We start from the raw sequence: 22,735 nt of genomic DNA, 5'->3' as shown, positions 1-22,735 counted from the left end.
AATCATTTAAACACATACAGGTGGGTATTTTAGCACAAATATGCGATATAGTTTGATACTTTCATTCACTTTAGATTACAGCAGGCGGGTATTTTAGCACAAATATGCGATATAGTTTGATACTTTCATTCACTTTAGATTACAGCAGAGTTTTGTCACTAATAATACGTTTTTTCTGCAGTGAGAGAAGCATCTGAAGTAACACAGTAACAGTTTCCTCTAAAGTCGTCTATAAATGTGGTAAAATTACAACAAAAATTATTTTGAAATTATTTTTTTTAGTTTTAGATATGTCGCATATACTGTCATGGAAAAAATATTACTCCAAAGTATTATTTTCTTCAATTTCTTGTTCCTGGTGCGACCAGCTAGTAATTTGGTAGAACCGTGTTGGGCTTGTTTTTCTTCTTGGTGTAATGAGCAGCTGTCTTGGAGATCTTCAGTTTTTTTTTGTTGCTACCTGTCTCTCACTCATGCCAGTTTCTAGCAGTGCCAAGACGGCTGCCTTTGTGGCTTCACAAAATTCTTTAGTCATTATGTGAGAGCTGACAACTTCTGAGCTGTGCTATGGCTTGAATGTCAGCAGGAAACCACTCTCGACCTTTGCATGCGAAATGGCCTCTCATATATCCTGGGAATACAATGAACCTTAAGCATGTCAAATAGGACATAAAGTATTATGGAATCAGCTGCATTTATGCCATGTTCATTGTATTCTTCAGGTAATATACCTTTGGTGGTACCAGCCATTAAAATGTGCAAGAAATTGAAGAAAACAAGGGTGGTCTAATACGTTTTCTATGACTGTATTTAACGTCATATCTAACTTTAACTTTTAGCTCTATTTCTTGTTCCAACAGTCTGCCAAAGAGCTTCTAGAATGTCCTGAATTAAAGGTCTGAGAACTTTTCCTCTTTTTCTGCAATCATTTAATGGCACCAACTGTTTATCTTGAGAAACTACATAACTCCAATATTCACATCATTGAGGAAGAGATATAAATTTTAATTGTAAATTTTTTGTAATTTGGTTGAAAATATTGTTAAATTTGAAGGGAAACAGCTAGCATGACGCCTGAAGCCATTGTTATTTACTTTCATTGTCTGGTTTTAATTCAGCTTGATCAACGACATGGTTACAGTGGTTGGAGGAGATAAAAAATGTAAATGTCAGATGGCTACATAGTACAAAAGTTCTGTGAACATGTGTTAACTTTTTCTCTTGAGTAGTAAAGACACTGAAACCTTCCCTCTTGTCTCACTTTTTTCAGTCTGTTGTTCCCCCACCCACACTCTGTCTCTCTCACATGCCTGACTTTTCATTTCTAAAACTCTCCTCACGCGTCCACAGCTTCACCTCTTTCATTCACTTGTTTTCATGATTGGACTCGCGGATCTGCTCAGCGAGTAAGTAAATATTTTTAATTTTATTTTAGATTTATTTAGTGTCACATGAGTGTAACAGAAATATGACAGTTTTTCTGTCTTTGCTGATGATGTGACTGTTTTCTGCTCATTTGAACTCCTTTCATTTGTTTCATGTTTGCTTCTTAGCAGCCGTATTTATGATAGCTTCCTCTTACAGTTAGTGATAGACGAAATCTTTATATTTTTTCTCAATGAAATACATCACATTAAATTTAAAGATGATGCAATAAACAGTTTCAGGTTTCAGTTCTATTCAGAGATTTCTCATGAGCCTCTAAAGGAACAACTGAGCACCTGACTGTAACTGTCAGATTTGTGTGTGTGTGTGTGGGCGTGCACTCACACAGACAAATATTGCAGAGCAGAAATTTCCCGCCCAGCCTTAGTAATTAGCGATAATAATACCAGTAGAGTAATTAGTAAGAATCTCCCTTATCCATAGAAAGGCTTCATTACTGTCCTGAAATACAGTATTGTGGACTGTGACCCTATGTTTTTATAAGAAACATCATATTTTTATATTTTATGTAAATATACTGGTATACAGCAGCTTCATAAACCTCTGGATCCACTGGAAATTACATAATTACTTGGAATTAAACAGGTTTAGAAGTATATTAAGAATGAGCCTGTGATGGCTTTAGGTTTGTCAGAGACTGTAAAACGGTGAAAGGCAGTGAGACATGTGAGAGAGTGAGAGGTTTTACATTCTGTGGTTTCCTCAGTAAGAAAACTGATGCGTTGATCCAGGCAGCACAGCGCTGCAGTGATACCAGCTGGAGAACCGCCTGCTGACTGCTGAATGTAGTCGAGTTGCACGTTGCTGCAAAAGCTGATTTCCTGTTGTTTTCAGTGTGACTCTCAGATGCAAGACACACTGAGGCCACCACATCCTGACCCAGTCTGTGGGAGCTTCATGCAATTTTTATACAAAGAAAAATGTTTAATTTTTACACATATGTACAAATATACAAATACAGGCAAAAAAAAGAGTACATCCTATGAAAGTGTTGAATGTTTCTACATATATCATTTGATCCTCTTTCAAAGTGTCTGCAGATACACATGGTACTTAAACTATATAGTAATTTGGACAAATCACATCGATCAAACCAGTTTGCAGCGTTCAGTTCTTGTTTTGTCAGTTTCATCTGTCAGACGATTGTGAGCAACAATTTTCTTCTCTACAGGGCAGGAAAATAATCATGCAGGAAGTGTCATGGTTTTATTTCCATGAATAAATAGAATCTCAAATATACTTAGAATTACAGTCTTTACATTTTGCAATGGTCTGATTATAGCTATATTGAAATCATAGCAGAAGATGATCCTGGTATGAAATGTAGGTAAAAATGAAACTTTTAATTTGCTGTAACTTGTCCTGACTGACCATCTATCACACATTCTAATCTGAGCTATGAAAGTTTACCCAAAATGCACTTTTAAACATTTCTCCAGTAAATGATCAGAAAACAGACGATACATCCGTCATACCAATGTTTATTTCTATGACTCTGTGTGAGAGACATTAAATTGGTGCAGTTTTGCTGCTGCAACTATGAGACTTCTTCTAATATTGATGCTCAAAGTTGGTTACAGACAACATTGTGCTGCACAAAAAAGACTGTGACACCAGGAGTGGATGGAAAAGTGCGCAAATGTGTTTTTCATTCCTGAAAATGTTCTGTGTCTGTCTCCTGGATTTATCAAGTTGTAAGACTCAGAAATAATGGGAAACGTAACATGAATTAAAATCTGCTAAATTCTGACCCTCCTCTATGTGTCTAAACAGCCGGTAACTTCAAAGTTATTAGTATGAAGATAAAACTTTGCATGGCTTCATTAAATATACTGAGGGTATTGTACACAAAGAACAGGTGATTTTGAGGGGGTCCAGTGGGAACTTGTTTAGATTTGGTTGTTTTATCCTACAACAAACCTACGTATATACGTTTGTTGTTGTTCTGAATGAATGTGTGAGCAGGTAAAGACAGCAACAGCTGAGCTTCATCTTCCAGCTTGTCAGATACTATTTCTGCCACAGAATGTTATTCCAGCTTCCTAACATTATTCTAAACTGGTATTTCTGTTTATTGTCTTTCTACTGACTCATACAGACACCATGAGGACCAAAGCCTTCCCAGTTCTGTCTTTACTCATGCTGGCTCTCCTGATTCCTGCATCTTATTCTAGTAATTCAACACAAACTAGGCCCACCAATTCCTCCTCTACTCTCTCAAACGACACAACAGCATCTACTGAAGCTCCACCTTCTGTAAGTCCTTCATCTAATGCCACACAAGCAAAGGAAGAGGTCAGCACAGCCTCAACTCGGCCATCAGTCTCATCGCCACAAACCACTAAAGCGAGTGAACATACCTCACCCGCAAACAAACCCGATTCCTCCGGCAATCTCAAAGTGGGCTTGACAGTTTTTATTCTGCTGATCATTCTGGTGTTTGTGGGGGTTGTGGGATGCCTCTACTACATGAAGAGGCAGCAGCCAGGTCAGGAAAATGCTGTCACCAGGTTTCTACTGGGTGTGAGAGACAGTCTGAGGACCAGGATCGGTAACCTGGAGGACCGGATGGGTGTTCGCCTGTGGCCTGGAGGGAAGACAGGAGAGGAGGAAGATGTGGAGGAAGCAGACGAAGGACAGACAGAGGAGGCAGGACAGCAGAGAGACGGAGATGGAGAAGGAGGACGTAGTGAAACGAGCAATGAAAATAAAGAAAAAGACAAGGAGGAAGACAGCGAAACTTCAGATGACTGCTCCAGCGTGGAGGGTGAAGATCTGAGGGAGAGTGTGCTGAACAGACAGGAGGAAGAGGAGAAGAACCAGAACGAGGCCGAGGACGACGATGACACCAGCAGTGGAAGTGATGAAGGTGAGAGTGCTGCAGAGGGAGACAGCGGTGGAGATAAAAAGGCCGACTCAGAAGAGATAGCGCTGATGAACTGTCCACAGGAAGACGATGAAAACATTGATTTATGTGATGTTACTGTGCTGTAGTGAAACAAAGCATGATTGGAAGAAGCAGGAAGGAAACATAGTCATGATGGTTTTAAGAATGTAGTTTTATGGAAGCTTAGAGGTTTTCTGTTTGTCATGTTTTTTCTGGCTAAACAAACTGAAGGTGTAATGTAATGTCAGAATGTATGAGATGATCTTCAAATAAACTGTTCAAATGTTTGTTTTCAATGCAGTGACTGTTTTCATTTCATACGTAACATATATCACATGTCATCTCAAGACCAAGAACGACATTATATTACATTTAATTTGAGCTCTGTCGTACTGGTTGCAGTCACATTACTGATCGTATTACTGGTCCATGTTGATGAGACTTAGACACTCAGACAAAGGTTGTTCCAGAACAAGCGCACATCTTCATTCAAATGGAAATCCTAAATGTCACTGGCCTACCCCCGTAGGAAAATGCATACATCGCAAAAACATCAAACAATCAATAACATCTTGGGGAACATGATGATCACCAAAGATGTTGATTTGACCTCCAAGCTGAGATAGTCCTGTTTTGATGAAAGGTGTAGGTATTTGCTTCTTCAAAAGCACCCAAATATCGTCTCTGACGTCAGAGACTTGCCACAACACCTCACCTCACAAGAGCCACCGAGGCTTGGTGTGAAACAGCTGAATGTTCAGCTCACATCTCTTCACAAAGACTGGTCTTGTACTGTTGAAATTAACCACACCCCAAAACCTTGCTTAGTTCAGCGCTGACCTGCTTCGATGCTTCTGCTTCTCTTATCACACCGTCTTCCCACTGTGCATTTGGTGAGATGTTCCATGTTAGTTCATGCAGTTCCTTCATTTTCCCTAATATAGTTTGTGCACCATTCATGCAAACACCCACACATTTCCCCAGTTCAGGCCAACGTTCTGCCAGGTATCAATCAAGAAGCCTCAAGAGCTTATCAGACTTGGAAAACAGCAAATTCTCTCACCAGAAACATGATATGACAAAGGGAACCAAAGCTTTTGAGGCCTAAGGTAAGGATAAATGTTTGTCTTTAAGTTCTTTGTAGATTTTTTCTCCAAGTCATTTGAATTGTTGTAAATATGTGTACAGGTGGCAGTCAGGTTGTCTTATTCTGATGCGTGTCTTCAAATTAAAACAGTGCCTCTGCTCAGTTGGATACGATGCTCCATTTATTTGTGGCAGTTGCAGGTAAATTATCATTCAGTTCATACATTAAGTGTCCAATAAACCAAAAATAGAAACTGAAAATATCAACCTGCCTGACATGGCGTCCAAGCAGGGTCGAAAACTGTTTGGCTTTTTTCCCCAAACTGTACACCTGCCTTCATTCAACAACCTCCCACAGCGGACGACCCAGTGACTACTAAAGAAACACCCACACAGAGTCACACCCATAGACTGTATATAAAGATGGACGTAGCATCTGGCTCCAAATTTGAAGCCCGCCCAGAAGTGTCAAAAACTTGAGACAGGAGACAACACAGTCTGGAGGACATAGGTGAAACCTAACCAGACAGTCAAAAAGTGAGAGAAATACAGACAAACAAGGGAATTAAGACATTAAAGACACAAGTGAAAGCTATTTCAAAATAAAACAGGAAGTAACAGAAAAAGGATGTGAAAGGTAAAAAGACAAACAGAAAATCACAAGAGACATGGAGAAGGAAAACACACAATTCTGCAATTTCATTTAGCAGATGCTTTAATCCAAAGCGACGTACATCTGAGAGTAGATACAACACAGGCAAGGATCTAATCGGGAGAGAAAAACCTGAATAAGAGACATAAAACAAGTTCAAGTGTGATAATAGGACATTGGTGCCTACAGGCAGTGCAGGAGGTAATACATTTTTTTTCCTTTTTTTCTTTTTGCAGTCTGTCAAGTGCACAGGTGCTCAGTGGAGAGCTTTGTTTTTAGTCTATTCTTGAAGACTGAGAGGGATTCCTTCCATCAAACAGGAGGGAATCTGACAAAACAAAAACCAAATCCCATGGGGCGGCATGGATCAGTGGGTAGAGTGGCCGTCTTGTCACTGGAAGGTTGCCAGTTCAATCCTTGGCCTGTCGAGCTCATGTCAAGGTTTCCCTGAGCAAGACACCGAACCCCTAGTTGCTCCTGGTGGGTCATGGTTAGCACCTTGCATGGCAGCTTCCGCCATCAGTGTGTGAATGTGATGTATCATGTAAAGCGCTTTATAAATACAACCATTTAAATCGTGACATTCTGCAGACTAGGAATCATCTTTTCAGCCAGTATTTTGGTATGAAGAGGCATCCATGGTGTCATCTATAAATGTCATCTCTGAGCACCTTTAGCACTAATTCAGACCTTTACTGACACACTTTCCTCTCCACCGTCAGGAATACACATTCACTGTGGTCGTACTGAGTAGGTTGACACCAGAGGAGCTGAATGTCATCTGAGCTGAACACATTCATGTTGGCTGTTTTCTCTATAATCACTCTTCACAATTTCTTCCGCAAAGACTCATCTTGCAGTTTTGTGCTGAAGAGGACGAGCCATAAAGGTTGCATCTACTCTCCTTCACACTATCTGAGCTGTTACAGAAATCATGATTACCAGTAATAACCCCTGCACCCAGTCTGAAGGACTGATGCTGTTTTTCAGGTCGAGATTGCGAAACTAGCACATTCTGTGGTGTTGTTTGAGGAGAAACGCCGCCACTGCAGCTGCAATGACATGTTCTATACTTCCTAATAACTGACGACAGTGTGTTTGACCAGTTTTCATTGGGTCATTGTTTTTTCTATATCCTCTTCCATCTTTGTGAAATCTTACATTAAGATTTTTCAGTTTCTTTGGAAATCGTTTTCCATATGAAGCAATGATGTCAAAGGCACAAATTTTAAAAAGTCTCATAAGCATGTTCATGCTCACTGGAACTCACAGTTGTTTCTATCTTGTGTGTCAGTGATCATAGGTTTATTCGCTTTATTGCGTTGGTTTTCTACTTTGGGGTTTACTTGCAGTATAATTTGCAATTTGTAAATAATGCAATTATCAGTAGGTATGAATTATTGATATCTAAGGGATACTTCACAGGGGTGTGCTCGCTTGTTTCGTATACTATGTGCAGGCCAAGCTTTTTTAGGACAAAAGAAATCTGAAGGGTGTCAACACTGTGACAGTGTCCCTATACTCAAGAGTTTTACTCAAAAACGCATGCTGTCAGCTAAGTCTGTATATTATAACAGAGGAGCAGTGCTGCTTTAAACTGTGAGTGCATAACACTAAACTCAATAGCACAGAATGCTGTACTATGCGGTGGGGTGTACGATAACTTCAGTCAGTATTCTGATATGAACAGAGTAAAAAGGGTGTGTGTGACTGTGGTAGGATAGCAGAGCTCCAGCAGACCTGGGACCAGCAGACTAGTCTTCTAATACAGTACACACAGATTGATCAAACAAAAAATAAATAAATAAAAGTAGCAAAATGAATTTGTCCTATTAAAAACAGTAAATTATCTATCCAACAGGAAACCTACTCAAGTAAGAGCAAAAACTCTGCTTAAAAGACTACAAGCTGGTTACATACATGCCACTGAGTACATGTAACTTCTTGTTGATGCTCATAGAATCAAGGCACGATGTTGAGATAGCAATTGTGATTACAAAACATAACTTAAACTACAATCTTTGGCGGTTTTGGGCTTCAGTTTCAGTCAGACCTCCCTCAAATGATCCCTGAGATGAGCCGACACTTAGTCAGATGTTCAGATTGATACCTCTGTCATGCCTGTATGGTAAACATGAAGCTGTAGCCAACTAGCTAGCTTAACTTAACGCTAGAACCGGAAACAGGAGAACAGCTAGCCTGGTTCAGTCCAAATAACCAGCACTAAAGCTCACTTATTAACGTGATACATGTTGTTTGTAAATCCCAGCCAAAAATACAGTCTATTGATAAAAGGCTGTCTTTTTGGAGAGTGGTATCAATCTTCTCATCTTACTTTCAACAAGAGTATTTAATTTTTTGCGTCATCAAACGTCTAACAATGAGTCTGATGATACATTTGGTAGAAAAAGGAGACAGTGAAAACAGAGCAGTACACCAGAAGTCAAAGAAATAAATCAACTGTGATGTGACAACACATCTTACAGCTGGTCTAAACCCGCCATATCCACCTTCACTTTGACAAACAGCGTGTCGTCTTTCACGTACACAGGGTTTTGGGAAGCTTCGAGCATGTTGAGGGGAATAAAACATGGAAATCCAACAGCAACGTTGCTCACAGACTCTGCAGCTGGTTGTTGGAAGCCTTTGGTTGTCGGGTCGGGTCTAAAGCTGAGACTGCGGTGATTTCCGGCGCCGCTTTGGTCCAGAATAGACAGAGACACGGTCTGTCTGAAGGGCCACGGCAGCAGGGCATCGAAGTCTCCGGGCATCAGGACCACATAAAGGGACAGGTGAGTCCCCCTTCCCTCCCCGTCCCCGTTTAGATACGTTTTCATGGCCATTTTGTAGCCGCAGCGTCCAGTGTGGAACGGCACGCTGCTCAGGCATGGTGCCTGACCTCTGACCTCATCCTCCCTCCTTTTCCTGAAGTCCTCAATCTTCCAGATCAGTTTGCCGTCGTAGGACATCACCTCCAGCTCCTGCAGGTGCTCCTTATTGAGACTAAACTGAGTAGCGTGAAGATCGAAGAGACCAGAGTGACGCTTCAGCTTCTCCTCCAAAGATCCTGAATGAGGAAAATACCAACGACATTAACAGATGTTATGGACTTGCCTTCTATGTAGGTGAAGTTAAAAAGAGTGCAGCATTTTTATCTGCTCATGTAGGTCAAAGGAAAAACAGACAAATAACCAGAGGCTGGGTTAACCTCCTGAAGGTCTCCAGGACAAAAAATAGTTGTTTAGGCCCCAACTGTTTTCCTCATTCACTCAGAAACCAACCACTGCTATAGAAGTTTATTAATTTCAGTCATTTTTAAGCAAACATCCAAATTCTCTCATCAATCTTCTTAAATGTTATTATAACCCCAAACGAAAAATTTTGGGGTTTTGGCTGCTGATCAGACAAATCACAGCAATTTTAAGCTGAGATGTGAACAACTTTCCCAACAGATCACCGATTAATAGTTCACAGACGATCAAAAAGTTGAAAATCCAACGACTGTGTTTGATTTGATAAATGGTGTCATTTCAGTGAATTTTAAAGAACAAAATTCCTTTCATTTTTTATGTTTAGAGTTAATCATCTGTTTGTGTCACATCAGATGAATCCAAAAGAAACAATGATAGATGAAAATAGCTGTACTACAAATGTCATCTCTGACTAAGATGTCACAACTTGTGGATGAAAAAACTGATCCCAGTTCAACACTTGTGCTTAAAATGGAACATTTTTGACTTTAGGTGGCCGCTAAGAGCACTTGACGAGGAGAACCTGATGAGTTTTGATCTCTGTGAGGTTGAAATTGAGAAGCAGTTTAATATCAATATCAGTTTCAGACAGATTGATTACATGTCTCAATCTCAAAGCACACGGCTATAAACTGCATCTGTTGCAAAAAGAAACACGAAATTTTGAGGTGTGAGGACATAAAACCAATGTCCACCCCCCTCCCATGATAGACGAACATCCGCAAAGTAGCAACCATATTTTATTTTATTATTTATATATATATTTAAGGCTTTATAAATCCTCCCTACACACCGCACAACACCACAGACTTTGAGCACACACACTTTGAGCAGCAATCAGACGTCTAAGTGAAATGGACGAGACGAGATGCTGAATGCTGCTACATACGAGACACAGAGCACTGTATGCTACACATTTTATTCTGATTTAATGTCATTACTGTGGTTTGGTCAGCCTAGTAAGTCTGGTTAAGTACTATGTAGTCAGGACTGTTTTTCTTTTTTTTAACACACACACACACACACACACACACACACACACACACACACACACACACACACACACACACACACACACACATGTTTGTACTTCTATCTTAGTGAGGACATCCATAGGCGTAATGCATTTCCTAGAGCCTTACCCTAACCTTAACCATCACAACTGATTGCCTAACCCTAATCCTTACCCTAACCCTAACCAAACCTCAATTCATACCTGTTCTCTAAAAACAAGTCTTCACCCTCAAACATGGCTGTTTCAAAGTGAGGACCGGCCAAAATGTCCTCACTTTGTAAAAATGTCCTCACTTTGATAGTTAAATGCAGAAAATGGTACTCACCATGTAACAAGAACACACACACACACACACACACACACACACACACGTGGCGGAAGCTGCCCTGCAAGGCTAACCATGACTCACCAGGAGCAGTGGGGGTCAGGTGTCTTGCTCAGGGACACCATTGACACGACGGGTCGAGGATCGAACCAGCAACCCTCCGGTTGCAAGACAGCCGCTCTACCCACTGAGCCGTGCCGCCCCCCTGTAGTCAGGACTGTGATTGATGACTCCCTGCCACATTTTACATAATACCCTATATGTGTGTGTCAAAATAAAAGCATCCGCCAGTTGCAGAGTGCATTAAAAGGCATTTCAATGCAACTCACCACAGAAACAACGATGTAAAAACACCTAAATACTGCAAAATCCTGCGACACAGTGAAAAATCTGCAATACAATGAGACCGCGAAAAGTCAACTGTGATATGGTGAGAGACCACTTTACACCGCTTTATCCTCATTAGGACCACGGGGCTTCTCTTACCCAGGTGCTCTCTGAGGGCCTCGGCTGCCGACACTTCCTCCATCACAGCGTCCAGAGACTTCCTGAGCTGCTCCAGCTCCTTCAGACTGGGACCCAGTCCTCGAGAAACCTGCTGGATCTCCAGCTGGATGGAGGATAGGACGTCCTCCTGCCTGCTCAGAGTCCTCTGCTCAGACAGACAGAAGAAAGATGGTTTCATAATGCTGCTCTGACTCTGAGGATCGCCGTATTATTCTGTGTATGAACATACAGCTCTCTGTAGTGTCTTATTTTATTATTATTAGTCAATAATAATGATGATGCCAAGCTTGAAAATAAAATATCAACACTGATCCACATAATACACTGACAGACAGATAACACATCAGTCTAAAGGTTTTCAGCTTTGTTTGAAAATGTTACATAAAATTTGTATATTTGTAAAGTACTGCACATTATGTCTGTATCCGCCACTTAGTCTTCACTTAAGACCTAAACGAATAATATTTTGATTAAAATAATAATAATAAGTTAACAATATAAAATTGCACTCCAGGAGAGACCTGATGTTCTCTGCAACCAGGTGAAAAAATATGTGCATACGTAAGTATCGGCAATCGGTCAAAATTTATTGGAAAATATCAGCAAAAATCCAATCTTATGGGTCCCTTACATGGATTTATTTGCATGTAAACCTGTAGATGTGCTCTGCATGGCAACAACAGCACTAACTTTTCAGCAGCAGGGGGACGAGGACATGTAGGGAACACATATTTGTGCATCTAAAGTGCAGCTGGTATCAACATTCTGTCAGTACATTTGTTAAGAGTTCCGTTTCAAAACCAAAGCGACACAAAGAAACTCAGAGGAGCCTGACAGATTAACTGATCTGTTGCTCTCAATGTAAACTCTTGTGTCCCTGTCAAGACCCTGTAGGGGTGGAGACACTGACTGCTCAGTAGTAAAGCTGTTTGCGGGTTTTGGTCGTCTGAAGTTAACTGCCTGCAGCACGCCACAGTTGCCATGGTGATCTGTATCAGATAAAAGTGAGCCAGCTACCTGACACAGAAAACCACAAGCTAATCTGCAGTCATGTGGAGACACCTCAGACTCCGCCTTTTAAAAAAACAAACAAACAAACAAACAAAGACATTTCATATCTGTAAGTGTCATTAAAATGGGTGTTTACTTTCAAGACTACAGAAAAGTGTAACGCTCAGGATTAATCAGGAGGAACCGGGTGATGGAGACATGAAGGTCCAGGATTTAGGAGCGAGAAAGTGAAAACAGGACGATGAGGGTTGATCAAGACGTTGACCAATATCCCATTTAAACTGAACTAACCTGAGCTGTAGAGATGCTGTGTTCATGGCTGTTGCTCTGCTGCAGCAGTGGCCTGATTCCATTCTGCAGACCAGCGATCAGCAAACTGTTTGAATGAACTTCTCGCTGTCTCAGCAGCGCCTCCTCCTGGAAAACCTCCACCTGAACGGGGAAACAGCAGTCTGAGGTAAACACTGGGTTTATAGCCACAAATATACACATAGAAAGAAACCTATGGCTCCTATATGAAGCGTGTTTGTTAGACTCTCTGGACCCCAAACCTTATCTTTCATAGGACAATGAAAAATGAGGCCACAGCGAGGAAAAATGTAAATAAAGAACAGGTGGACGACACTTCATTGAAATATTGTCACATTTTGTAAATCAGTGTCGCCTCTCCCTTGTGTTTCTGGTCTTTCCTCCTTTCCTGAGTGCTTTATTTAGAAACAAGTTCAACATAGCTGGGCTTTCTTTCTGACAAAACTAAAACCTCCGTCAGAGTTAACGGGTATGATGAAGGTAGTTATTAACTTTCTTTGTTAACTCTGATATTCTGCTTCAGACTTTCTGTGCTCGTTATCCTGGTGTCCCCTGTGCTCTCCTGTGTTTCTGTTTGCAGAACACTTTATGTCACTGCTCTATGCCAAATCAATCTGTTATTCTTTTGGCCTCCTTGCATTAGGTTGTCTTATTTTATTTATTTATTGTTTATTTTGTGATTTTGGACTGTTCCTGCTCTCCATAGTGCTTCAGATCCACTACATTCACCTTACCCACAGTTAACTGGCCCACTCACAAAACAACTCATTTTCCAGCAACCTCCAGATTTTGTTATCACTCATTTTGCCGCTAACACTCAGTCCTCAGCCACTCTCCCTTCAGCTTTTTTCCTCCAACAACCTTCATCCTGACTAACATGCATTCTCCACCTTAAAAACCTTCGGTAAATTTGTCCTTATGTTTGGTTCACGTTTTTATGTAATGTACTGGTATTCTCCTAAGTGATATCAGCTCTTGCAAGAAAGAGCTTCTCCTTCTAAAAACTGATTGTTTGATCTTTCAGAATGAAGACAAAATATGTCACTGTTGTGTGGAAAATATGTGCTTACAGTGTTTAACAAGAAATGTTACTTTAATGACTGCAATATTCTGCTTTGAAGTGTGGATGAAGCACATTTGAGGCATCATCTGAGGCTTTGAGGAACATTGGTGAACATTTTTACAAACCAAACAACTCATTGTTTAATACAGTAAATAATCATTATTTGCACGTCACTGTAGTGATGACAGGAGCAGCTGCTGTTTTCAGATGTACCTGCTGTTCTAGATGTGCGTTGCTCCTCAGGACCATCAGCATGTGATGATTAACAGCAGCATCTTCATGCAACCTCACGTTCCCTCTGGTACCCTGCAGGACGTAAAGCATGTCAGCTAATGAACACAGAAGAAAACACAGACATCAGCTGATCAGAAATGTTTATTGATCCATCGGTTGATGCTCACCTGCACAGAGCAACCAAACTTTTTGTAGGAGCAGTCAGTGTGAACCTCAGTACATGAGTCTCTGTGCTCCGTTAGCTGGAAGAAAAAAAAACAAAAATGTAATCATTGCAAGCATTTGACACAATCGTACTAGATGTTTTGAGGAGTACATGACACTGATTGTTCAGTTAAGACAGTTAAGAACAGTAGCTGTCCAACTATAATCACAATGATAGTAATCAGAAAGCTAAAGGTGCCCTGTGGAGTGTTTTGTATTTCTACTAGTGCTGTGGTGCAGTTTTGAATCAGCGGACTCCTGTTTTTGTTTGGTGTGTGCATAAGCTGGATGAATAAGATGAACATTCTAATGCGTATAAAAGTATACACAATTTCATATTCTTTAACTGCTCCTTTAACAGAAGCCGAGAACAGCAGTGTTTGCGATGATATTTTTGATTTTAAGATTGTGAGTTATTTGTTTCCTTGTGACAATTAATTTTGAGGAAACAAAAGGCCAGTCCCTCAAAAATGAACAATTCGTTTGGAAAAAAACAATGTTTGTTTTATCTAGATCTAAAATCAGAGTCTGGTTTATTTGACCAGTTTTAGCTGATCTTAGCTTTTAAAAGTCATGAAGTGTCTGTGAAGTTGCTCTCCTTGAGTGATGAGCTGATCTGAGTGCTACCTCTCTGACAGAGACACAAGGCAGCGCCTAGACTAAGGGTGGGGAAGCAAAAATGTCCTGTCAGGTAAAAACAACTATAAATGTGTATAACTTTTTTATTCTTTGGAATTTTGAACTGATTTCTTGAAGAACACAAATTTAAAGCTTTCAGAACATGTTTATTCAGTATGTCCTCCATCAGCCATGATGAAGGCCTCGATACAGCCTCTGAAAGAGGCACAGGCCCTCCTGATATCCTCCTTGGAGTAGGCCTCCCATTCCCTGGAGAATGCAGCCTTAACTAAATCCATATTGGCATGAGGGGTGGCATTAGTCCTCAACTCAATGGCGTCCCATCAGAAAAAATCCAGGGGGGTTGGATCAGGCGATCTCGGGGTCCAAATGCCTTTGGGCCAGAAGTTCGCCATATTCTACTCACAGAACTTTTGGACCTTGATTGATGTGTGAGCAGGAGCCCCATCTTGCTGCCACACATAGTTGTTGTCAGGGTAGGTGGCCTTCAGCCAGGGCAAAATGGTGTATCTCAGAACTATGTAGTACACATCAGCCCCAATTTTCTGATCTGGCTTGAAGAAGTAGGGGGCATCTTATTGCCATCTGAGCCCAAGACTCCCAGGACCATCTGGAGATCTCTTGGTGCCCAAACTGGATTGTCTGGCATGCTGGATGCAGCGAATGGTCCTCTCACTGATGCCAACAATCTTGGCAATGTCCTTCTGAGGGATTTGGGCATCCAGGAGATCACAAACCCTATTAAGTTTTGCTTGTTGCTTGCTCAAATTTGTCAATAGGACATTTTTGCTTCCCCACCCTGTAAGGGTGTCTGCAGGCCAAACCTGGTCCACCAGAACATCCAATCCGGCCCGTGGGACGACTTTACAAAATGTTAAAATTACAGATATGACATTAACTGCATACTGTAAGTTTGTAAAACTGCAAACTTAATTAATTTCCAGAAATTGTTTTGATCATACAGTAAATACTAGATCGTTCAGTTCCAGGTGACTAAACGTTTCATGCCTTTGTAGATAAACTGTGATCTGATAGTTGCAATGTGTAAATGAATAACTGAGGTGTAATGCTGTTGAAATATCACAGATTTTTCTGAAAAATTTTCAGGTTGTTCATTATGTTTTGTAAATAGATAGTTCATTAAATATGAACATTTTCAGAACTGTACTTTTTTTGGCACTAAAGCAAAGGAAAATATATTGGAGTATTATAGGTTATCATGCTCTGATTGTACTGGTCTGACCTTGAGATCAAATTAGGCTGTAAGTGGCCCGTGAACTAAAATGAGTTTGACTCCACTGGTCTAGACAGTCAGACCTTGACGGAAGTACAGTAAAAAAAAAAACTGCAGGTAGGTGGCAGTAATGCGCAAAGAAACCAACACATCAACACCACACCAACAAACACATCCGATCTCATTCTGCAGTTGACAGAAGTCAGCATGCTTTTTCTGGCCATTCTGACCCACAATCCTCTGTGCAGCTACGTCACATATGTCAGGGTGTGTCTTGTGAGCATAAGCAAGCTTAACCCACTGAGAGCACACAGACTGATGACAGCTCATGACACACCACAGACTGCAATGGTCAAAGTTGTAAGCACATTTTTATGACACAATTGTATGCATACTGCACTAAACAGAACATACTGTGTGAGTTCAACTGTAGTACATGCTGAAAGCAAAAAGAAAAAGTAAGTGACTTGAAAAGCAGCCAAAGTTTGAAGTACGAGGAAGGAAGTGCCCTTGACATATTTGTTAAACCTCAACAATACATGCAATGAGTTTAGTAAGAAGCACTGAATGGGAAAAGAGCTTTAACATTAACTTGAAGTGTTGCTTCCAAACACTTCTGGGACCCTACAGGGGATTAAACGTATAGAAATGTACACATCATAGATAGTGTATAGAAGTCGAGGACTGTAAAAGTCATTTCCTTCATTTTGATGCAGGAAGTGGTTTCTTTGGCTGTTTTTTTTTCCATTTAATGTCCTTTTATTTCAGGTAAAGCTGCTGCCAGGTCACAGTGCCATGCCGTTCGCGTTAAACATTTCATTTGAATGGAACCGTGATACAAAATAGTGCAAAGAAAAGAAACCCACAGGTGAGGAGCATCATCCTTCAGTGTAGATACAGGAGACTTGGCTTGTGCTGTGATCGACTTCGTTGAAGAAATCCCCTTCATGTAATTCTTCATTAGCATTTAAAGGGGTGGAATTTTCTAATCAGTGTTCTGTTAGCTGCAGTACCAGCACAGTAAACACTAAGCAGCCAATCAGAAGAAAACATAAAAGTATGTTGATGCATTTTCTGCATTATAATGAATCCATGTAGGTTCCAGTGGCAACCGCTTTCCTCCTCGTGGGATTACTAACATACAACTCAACAGGTTTGCAGATAGAACTTATTCTCACATTATCAGCTCATGAACCAGAGCTGGCTGGTGGGGAAAGACAACCCCTCAGTCAGCAGAGTACTGTCTTCTACAAGTTTATGATGTGACTCAGAGGATGCGCTCACCTTGTGTCTAGGGATCCTTTGGGAGCAGCCGTTAGGACAGTCCACCTCCACCTCCGGACATAAGCTCTGCATGTGAGCCTATTGAGCAGATCACCAGAAACTCATCACCACATCTTTATGTGTGCTCTTTTCAGAGGAAACTTCAGTTCAATTTAGGAACTTTGATTTCTCCTATTCATTTCTTGAGTGACAGTTTGGGGGTAAAAATCCGTCCGGAAATTAAGCAACAGATGTTTCTTTACTTGCATCAAACAACCAGTTTTTCCGGAGATACAGTAGCTGAACCAAGAAAAGGTCTAAACCTTTAAAAAATATTATACAGAGGTGACATAAATACCTAAATCCCCAACCTTGTTACATAATTGCTTAAGCTGGACCACTATATTGAGAGGGGAAGCTCAGGAAAGGCTCAAAGGATCACTGCTAAATGTGTGCACTGTTTGGATGAACATTACCTGGATGAGGCTGAACTGGAGCAGCTGTCTGCAGTGTGGGCAGGGCTCGCTGCGGTGAGGACAGGTGTTGGCCAGGTGTTCCTGCAGGCACCTCCTCTGTAGCACCGTCCTGCAGCCCGGGTTGGTGCACTGCAGCTGCTCATACGGACACGACCTCAGGTGCTCCTGCCGAAATCAAACAATATGTATTTAAACAATGCATATATAGTTTTATCCGGTGGCTCACTGGGTTTAGAATTATCCTTTTTTTATTCTACAATGGTTAGTCCATGTTGCACAGAGGGCCAGATTACTGCGCGTTATTTATTAGCTCGAACACATGGACTGTGTATGAGTCAGCAGGCTGGAGTCACAATTTATGTCTGTACAGTCTTGTGCAAAAGTTTTACGCAGTTTAGATGTTAAGATTATTATCCACCACTGAACACTATCAGGAGTTTATTCTGCAGCCGGATAGCAAGTCCAAACATCCAGCTAGAGTCAGCTAGACCTACTGCAGATCATAATGTCCTGCAGAGCTCTGATCTAAACCTCATGAAGATCTCATATGTTCTGTATCAGGGTTAAAAAAATAACTTGATCAGGCATAACATTATGACCAATTGCTAATATAATAATAATAATAATAATAATAATAATAATAATAATAATAATAATTGCTAATACTCTATTTTTCCCTCTGTTTGGTTAGTATTAAACACAAAAATCTTGGCTAGGTCTGAGGCTTAAAATACAGACCTGCAGGTTTTGAATTACAGGTGGTTGCAATTAAGACTTAAAATCCCCCATGTATCACTTCATATATTAAAAATTCAGCTTGCACACACACAGTCCATCAGACATGAGTCGTCAGACTTAGCTCTTGGTTTACCTGCAGGTGGTTTAATGTGAGGACAGAGGTGCATGCTGGGGAGTTAGTGCAGTACACTTCTAAACTGGAGATTTCTCGCTTGCAGCAGTTGTCCTGGAACACCTGTAGGGAGGAAACATGTTTGGAAACTTTAACAATTCCAGTGTGCAGAGTCAAACTAAGAACTGTTTGAGACGGAACTTTGTTGTTATACAAAATCTATTGAAACATATCAGCGAGCAGCACTGTAGCCCTGGAGATTACATTTGTCCATTACCATGAACACACAATCTGCAGTTAATGTTGATTCATTTTACAAGAGTCTTGGAACTAGCTCAACTGAATGGAATGCTGTTGTTCCACTGTTATCAATTACACCTGTGTTTTCTCTGCTGTCACAAACCAAAAAAGCTTTTCTCTGCAGCACTCTTCAGCTTTCTGAATTTTACAGTGAGTTTCAGTGCACTATTTACATGTCCACTTCACAGTTTTACTGTTTAAGTTCCCAATCGATGCTCTCATAGTGTCATTTTTGGTCATAGCAGTCAGTTTTTAGAGGTGAAAAAATCTAACTATGGTGAGTATAGTGGATGACAACAGATTTATCTTAGCAGCTGGTGGAGACCAAAAGTAAACCTAACGAAGTGAAGATTTGGTACAAACACTACTCAAAATAAAAATGACCATGTTGCTCTGTAACTGCGGGATGTTGAAACAAGCAGTTGTTTGATTTTAAGTTCAATATCAACTTGACAGGAGATAAAGTGTCAATGTTGTGTTAATTGTGTGTTTCAGCAAGTGCAGGTTTCCAGCTGCACTGTATGTGACCTCAGCTGGTGTGATCACTGCTCTGTCCACTGGGCAAACTGGGCTGGATGGTGATGAACTCTCCCTGAAAAACAAAACAGACTGGAGGTCACGCCAAGAAGCCCCAATGTTTCCATGTTGGTGAGTTTTAAGGTGGACTGTGTCAACTCAAGAGTGCTCTCAGGTGCTTAAAAGGTGGACAGGCTCTTACAGCAACTCCTGGAGACAGTGGAAACAGTAGATGTGTCCACAGGAGTTCTGTTGAGGGTTGAGCACGACTCCTCTGCAGATGGGACAAATAAACTCCTCCTTCAGCTTCAACACAAACTTTAAAGAGTGCTGGATGGAGGTCAGCTCAGACTCCCAGGAGACCATGGGGCCCGTTGACTTCATCCTGGGCTCCTCTGACAGCAGCCTCAACTCCTCCAACGTCCTCATGGACTCATCAGACTGCAAACTGGACTCTCGAGATCTTCTCACATTCGTATCTCCTGTCGCCATCAGTCTGTAGGATGGCAGGGCAGACAGATTGTACAGGTCATTTCAACGATTTGGATAGATATTGCTTCATTTCAGTTTTTAAAACTTTCCTTCATTTTTTTGCGCTGATTCTGCTGCTGTCACTGAGCTGCAGCTAAAACAATCAGATCAATTGATATTGATCACTTAAACTATTATGGAATAATCATATTGCAAACTACACACTTCATGGCTTAAATGTGTTATTGAACCAATGCATCATTTCTTATTACAAGAAATGTTTAAGAGTTACAAAAATGTAATTATAGTTTTAAAGCTGCTACTCTTCCAGTGACTGCATGTGGGGATCCTTTTTGGGCCAGTTTGCATACAGTGATGAATGCAGAGGCTGTTGAACACAGATACAAAATGGCTGCATGTCCCAGTACTCATCTTGGAGGATTGGCTTCTTTAGTGGCCGTTTTGCATCATGTAGTCATCATGACCTTGTGCAGGTGATGCTGTTGGCTGAAAAACTATAGCTGATTTTTACGTTTTAGTTCAATAGTATGTGTCTGTATTTATAATTATACACAGATCAGCCACAACATTATGACCACTGACAGGTGAAGTGAATAACATTGATCATGTTGGTTCTAGGGCTGCACAGTCATGCAGTGGTTAGCACTTTCGCCTTGCAGCAAGAAGATCCCCGGTTCAAATCCCGGCCTGGGCCTGGGATCTTTCTGCATGGAGTTTGCATGTTCTCCCTGTGTTCATCCCTGCATGGGTTTCTCCGGGCACTCCGGCTTCCTCCCACAGTCCAAAAATATGCTGAGGTGAATTGGTTACTCTAAATTGTCCGTAGGTGTGAGTGTGATTGTTTGTCTGTCTATGTAGACTGGCAACCTGTCCAGGGTGTCCCCTGCCTTCGCCCGAGTCAGCTGGGATAGGCTCCAGCACCCCCCGCAACCCTAATGAGTATAAAACGGTGTATAGAGGATGGATGGTTGGATGGATGGATGGATGGATGGATGGATGGATGGATGTTGGTTCTATGTGGTGCTCTGCTGGAAAACCTTGGATTTTGGCCTCCATATTGATGAGATATGGACACCCAAATAAACATTGTCCCAGAACAAGCACACTCCTTCATGCAAATGCAAATCCCAAATGTCACTGGACTATCCCTGCAGAAAAACGCACCCCACCACATCGCAAAAACATCAAACACTCAGGAACATCTTGGGGACTGTGATGATTGCCCGAGATGTTTATTTGACCTCAAAACCTCCAAGACCCCATTTTGATCAAGCATCAACATGGAACAAGTTTGATTCGCAGACGCCCCACTGCACAACCCAGAGAACCCAAAGGATCCACTGCCAATGTCCTGGTCCAGACCCCATAGGACACCCTGAGAGGTCCTCTGGTCCAGACCCAATAGTTCAGAGTATTTTTGACCACATAAGGGGGACCAACACAGTATTAGGCAGGTGGTCATAATATAGTGCCAGATCAATGTATATACTATATATAACGAATATAATAAAGTCCCTTATTTGCATGTCAAACATCTCAAGATTTCTCAGCAGAACATTGCATTATATATATATATATATATATATATATATATATATATATATATATATATATATATATATATGGTTCCTGAGGGGGTGCTTAGCTGTTGTTGGTCAGCTAGTCAGCCTATAAGACAGATGTTAACGCAAGTTTTACTCCAAATAACCCTCATGTAAACAGTAAAAAATATTTATTTACAGTATACTCATAAAAAGACCCTTATTTTGTTCTGAAAAAAACGTTACATCAACAACATCATTAAAACTGTTTCATCTAGTTTCCTCCCACTACTGAAATGAGTTCAGCATTATCTGAAGACTAACGGGTCTCTGTGATCCACGGACAGCGCTCAGATAAAACCCGCCGGAGTGTGGAGCTGTGGAGGGTCGTCTCTGCTCGCTCACTCGGAGGTTACCGGAGGTCACTGACGGAAAACTGTGGGAACCGAAACCCTGATCGCGCGCAATCGGACCGAGTATGTCGCACGTGGTACGACGCACAGTAATGATTATAGATTATTGAACAACAACGGTCCTGATCATCGGTGTGATTTAACTGCAGGGTGAAGGGTCTGCATGTGACAGATGAATGAGATCAGCCTGCAGGGGAATCCCGCCGCTGCTGCTGCTTGTTTTACTTTTACTTTAGCCTACTTCGACTGTTTTAAATCTCTAAAACTACTAAACTAAAAGTTAACACTGATATTCACTATTTCACCCTCTTGTCAGTGGTCAGTTCGGTCGTCTTCGCTCTTCAGCTGTTTCACTTTCATTTTGCACACTCAGACAGTCTGTGTGAAGTTTAGGCTGAATTTTCTTACCTCAGACAGTGAAACCTCTCTGAAGTCATGAGCAGCTTCTTTGCTCACAGCAGATCCATCCTATTGTTCAGAATCGATCACGTCTTTGCGACGGAGCAGCCGCTGCAAGCACGGAGGAAATCATGCAGGAAGTGACTAACATCAGCAACCTGCTACACACACACACACACACACACACACACACACACACACACACACACACACACACACACACACACACACACACACACACACACTAAATGCTGTTGCAGTGATAATAAAAATAACTATTTCTATGGAACTTTCAAGTCAAAGCGCTTTACAGAGCAAGCAACAGATAAATTACAATAAAATGATAACTGATAAAAACAATGGCTGAGAAGACACAATAACAACAACAATAAAACCGATAAAGACAACATCTATGAAGACACAGTACCTAACAAGTTAGGATTCATATACAGCAGAGAACAAGTAGGTCTTTAGCTTTGCTTCGAACACCTCTACTGAGCAAGCTTGCCAAATGTCAGACAGAAGAGCGTTCCATGAAGACAGTTCATGGAAATAAAAAGCCCACCCACACCAACTGTCTTCTTTTTAACTCTGAGGACAGACAGCAGACCGTCCTGAGAGC

At 41.2% G+C, this 22,735-nt stretch overlaps 2 protein-coding genes across 2 annotated transcripts; one reads left to right on the top strand and one right to left on the bottom strand.

Annotated features, from left to right (window-relative positions):
* The first annotated feature begins 1,277 nt into the window (after positions 1-1,277).
* LOC110962056 (nucleolar MIF4G domain-containing protein 1-like) lies at positions 1,278-4,620 on the top strand. Its single transcript, XM_051946021.1, has 2 exons — positions 1,278-1,406; positions 3,545-4,620. Exon 2 carries the CDS (start codon positions 3,550-3,552, stop codon positions 4,438-4,440), a length of 891 nt encoding a protein of 296 aa, XP_051801981.1. The 5' UTR covers positions 1,278-1,406; positions 3,545-3,549; the 3' UTR covers positions 4,441-4,620.
* A 958-nt stretch (positions 4,621-5,578) lies between these two features.
* On the bottom strand, positions 5,579-22,244 carry traf5 (Tnf receptor-associated factor 5). The gene is made up of 11 exons (XM_022209917.2): positions 22,123-22,244; positions 19,471-19,764; positions 19,281-19,344; positions 18,474-18,575; positions 17,603-17,767; positions 17,148-17,225; positions 13,954-14,028; positions 13,766-13,858; positions 12,472-12,612; positions 11,149-11,314; positions 5,579-9,138 (listed from the first exon to the last, which is right to left on the bottom strand). The coding sequence occupies exons 1-11, from the start codon at positions 22,149-22,151 to the stop codon at positions 8,552-8,554; spliced, it is 1,794 nt and encodes a 597-aa protein (XP_022065609.2). The 5' UTR covers positions 22,152-22,244; the 3' UTR covers positions 5,579-8,551.
* Positions 22,245-22,735: the final 491 nt, after the last annotated feature.

The sequence above is a fragment of the Acanthochromis polyacanthus genome, chromosome 3 (genome assembly GCF_021347895.1).
Source record: "Acanthochromis polyacanthus isolate Apoly-LR-REF ecotype Palm Island chromosome 3, KAUST_Apoly_ChrSc, whole genome shotgun sequence".
Classification (NCBI taxonomy): Eukaryota; Metazoa; Chordata; class Actinopteri; family Pomacentridae; genus Acanthochromis; species Acanthochromis polyacanthus.
This window is presented reverse-complemented; position numbering and strand designations above follow the sequence as displayed.

Excerpts from the sequence above, each read along its gene's own strand:
- LOC110962056 (XM_051946021.1), top strand. The coding sequence starts at position 3,550 with ATGAGGACCAAAGCCTTCCCAGTTCTGTCTTTACTCATGCTGGCTCTC.
- traf5 (XM_022209917.2), bottom strand. The coding sequence starts at position 22,151 with ATGACTTCAGAGAGGTTTCACTGTCTGAG. Across the intron at positions 19,345-19,470 it reads CACTGTCTCCAGGAGTTGCT|GGAGAGTTCATCACCATCCA; the intron begins GTAAGAGCCTGT and ends TTTGTTTTTCAG. Across the intron at positions 9,139-11,148 it reads GGCCCTCAGAGAGCACCTGG|GATCTTTGGAGGAGAAGCTG; the intron begins GTAAGAGAAGCC and ends TTCCTCATTCAG.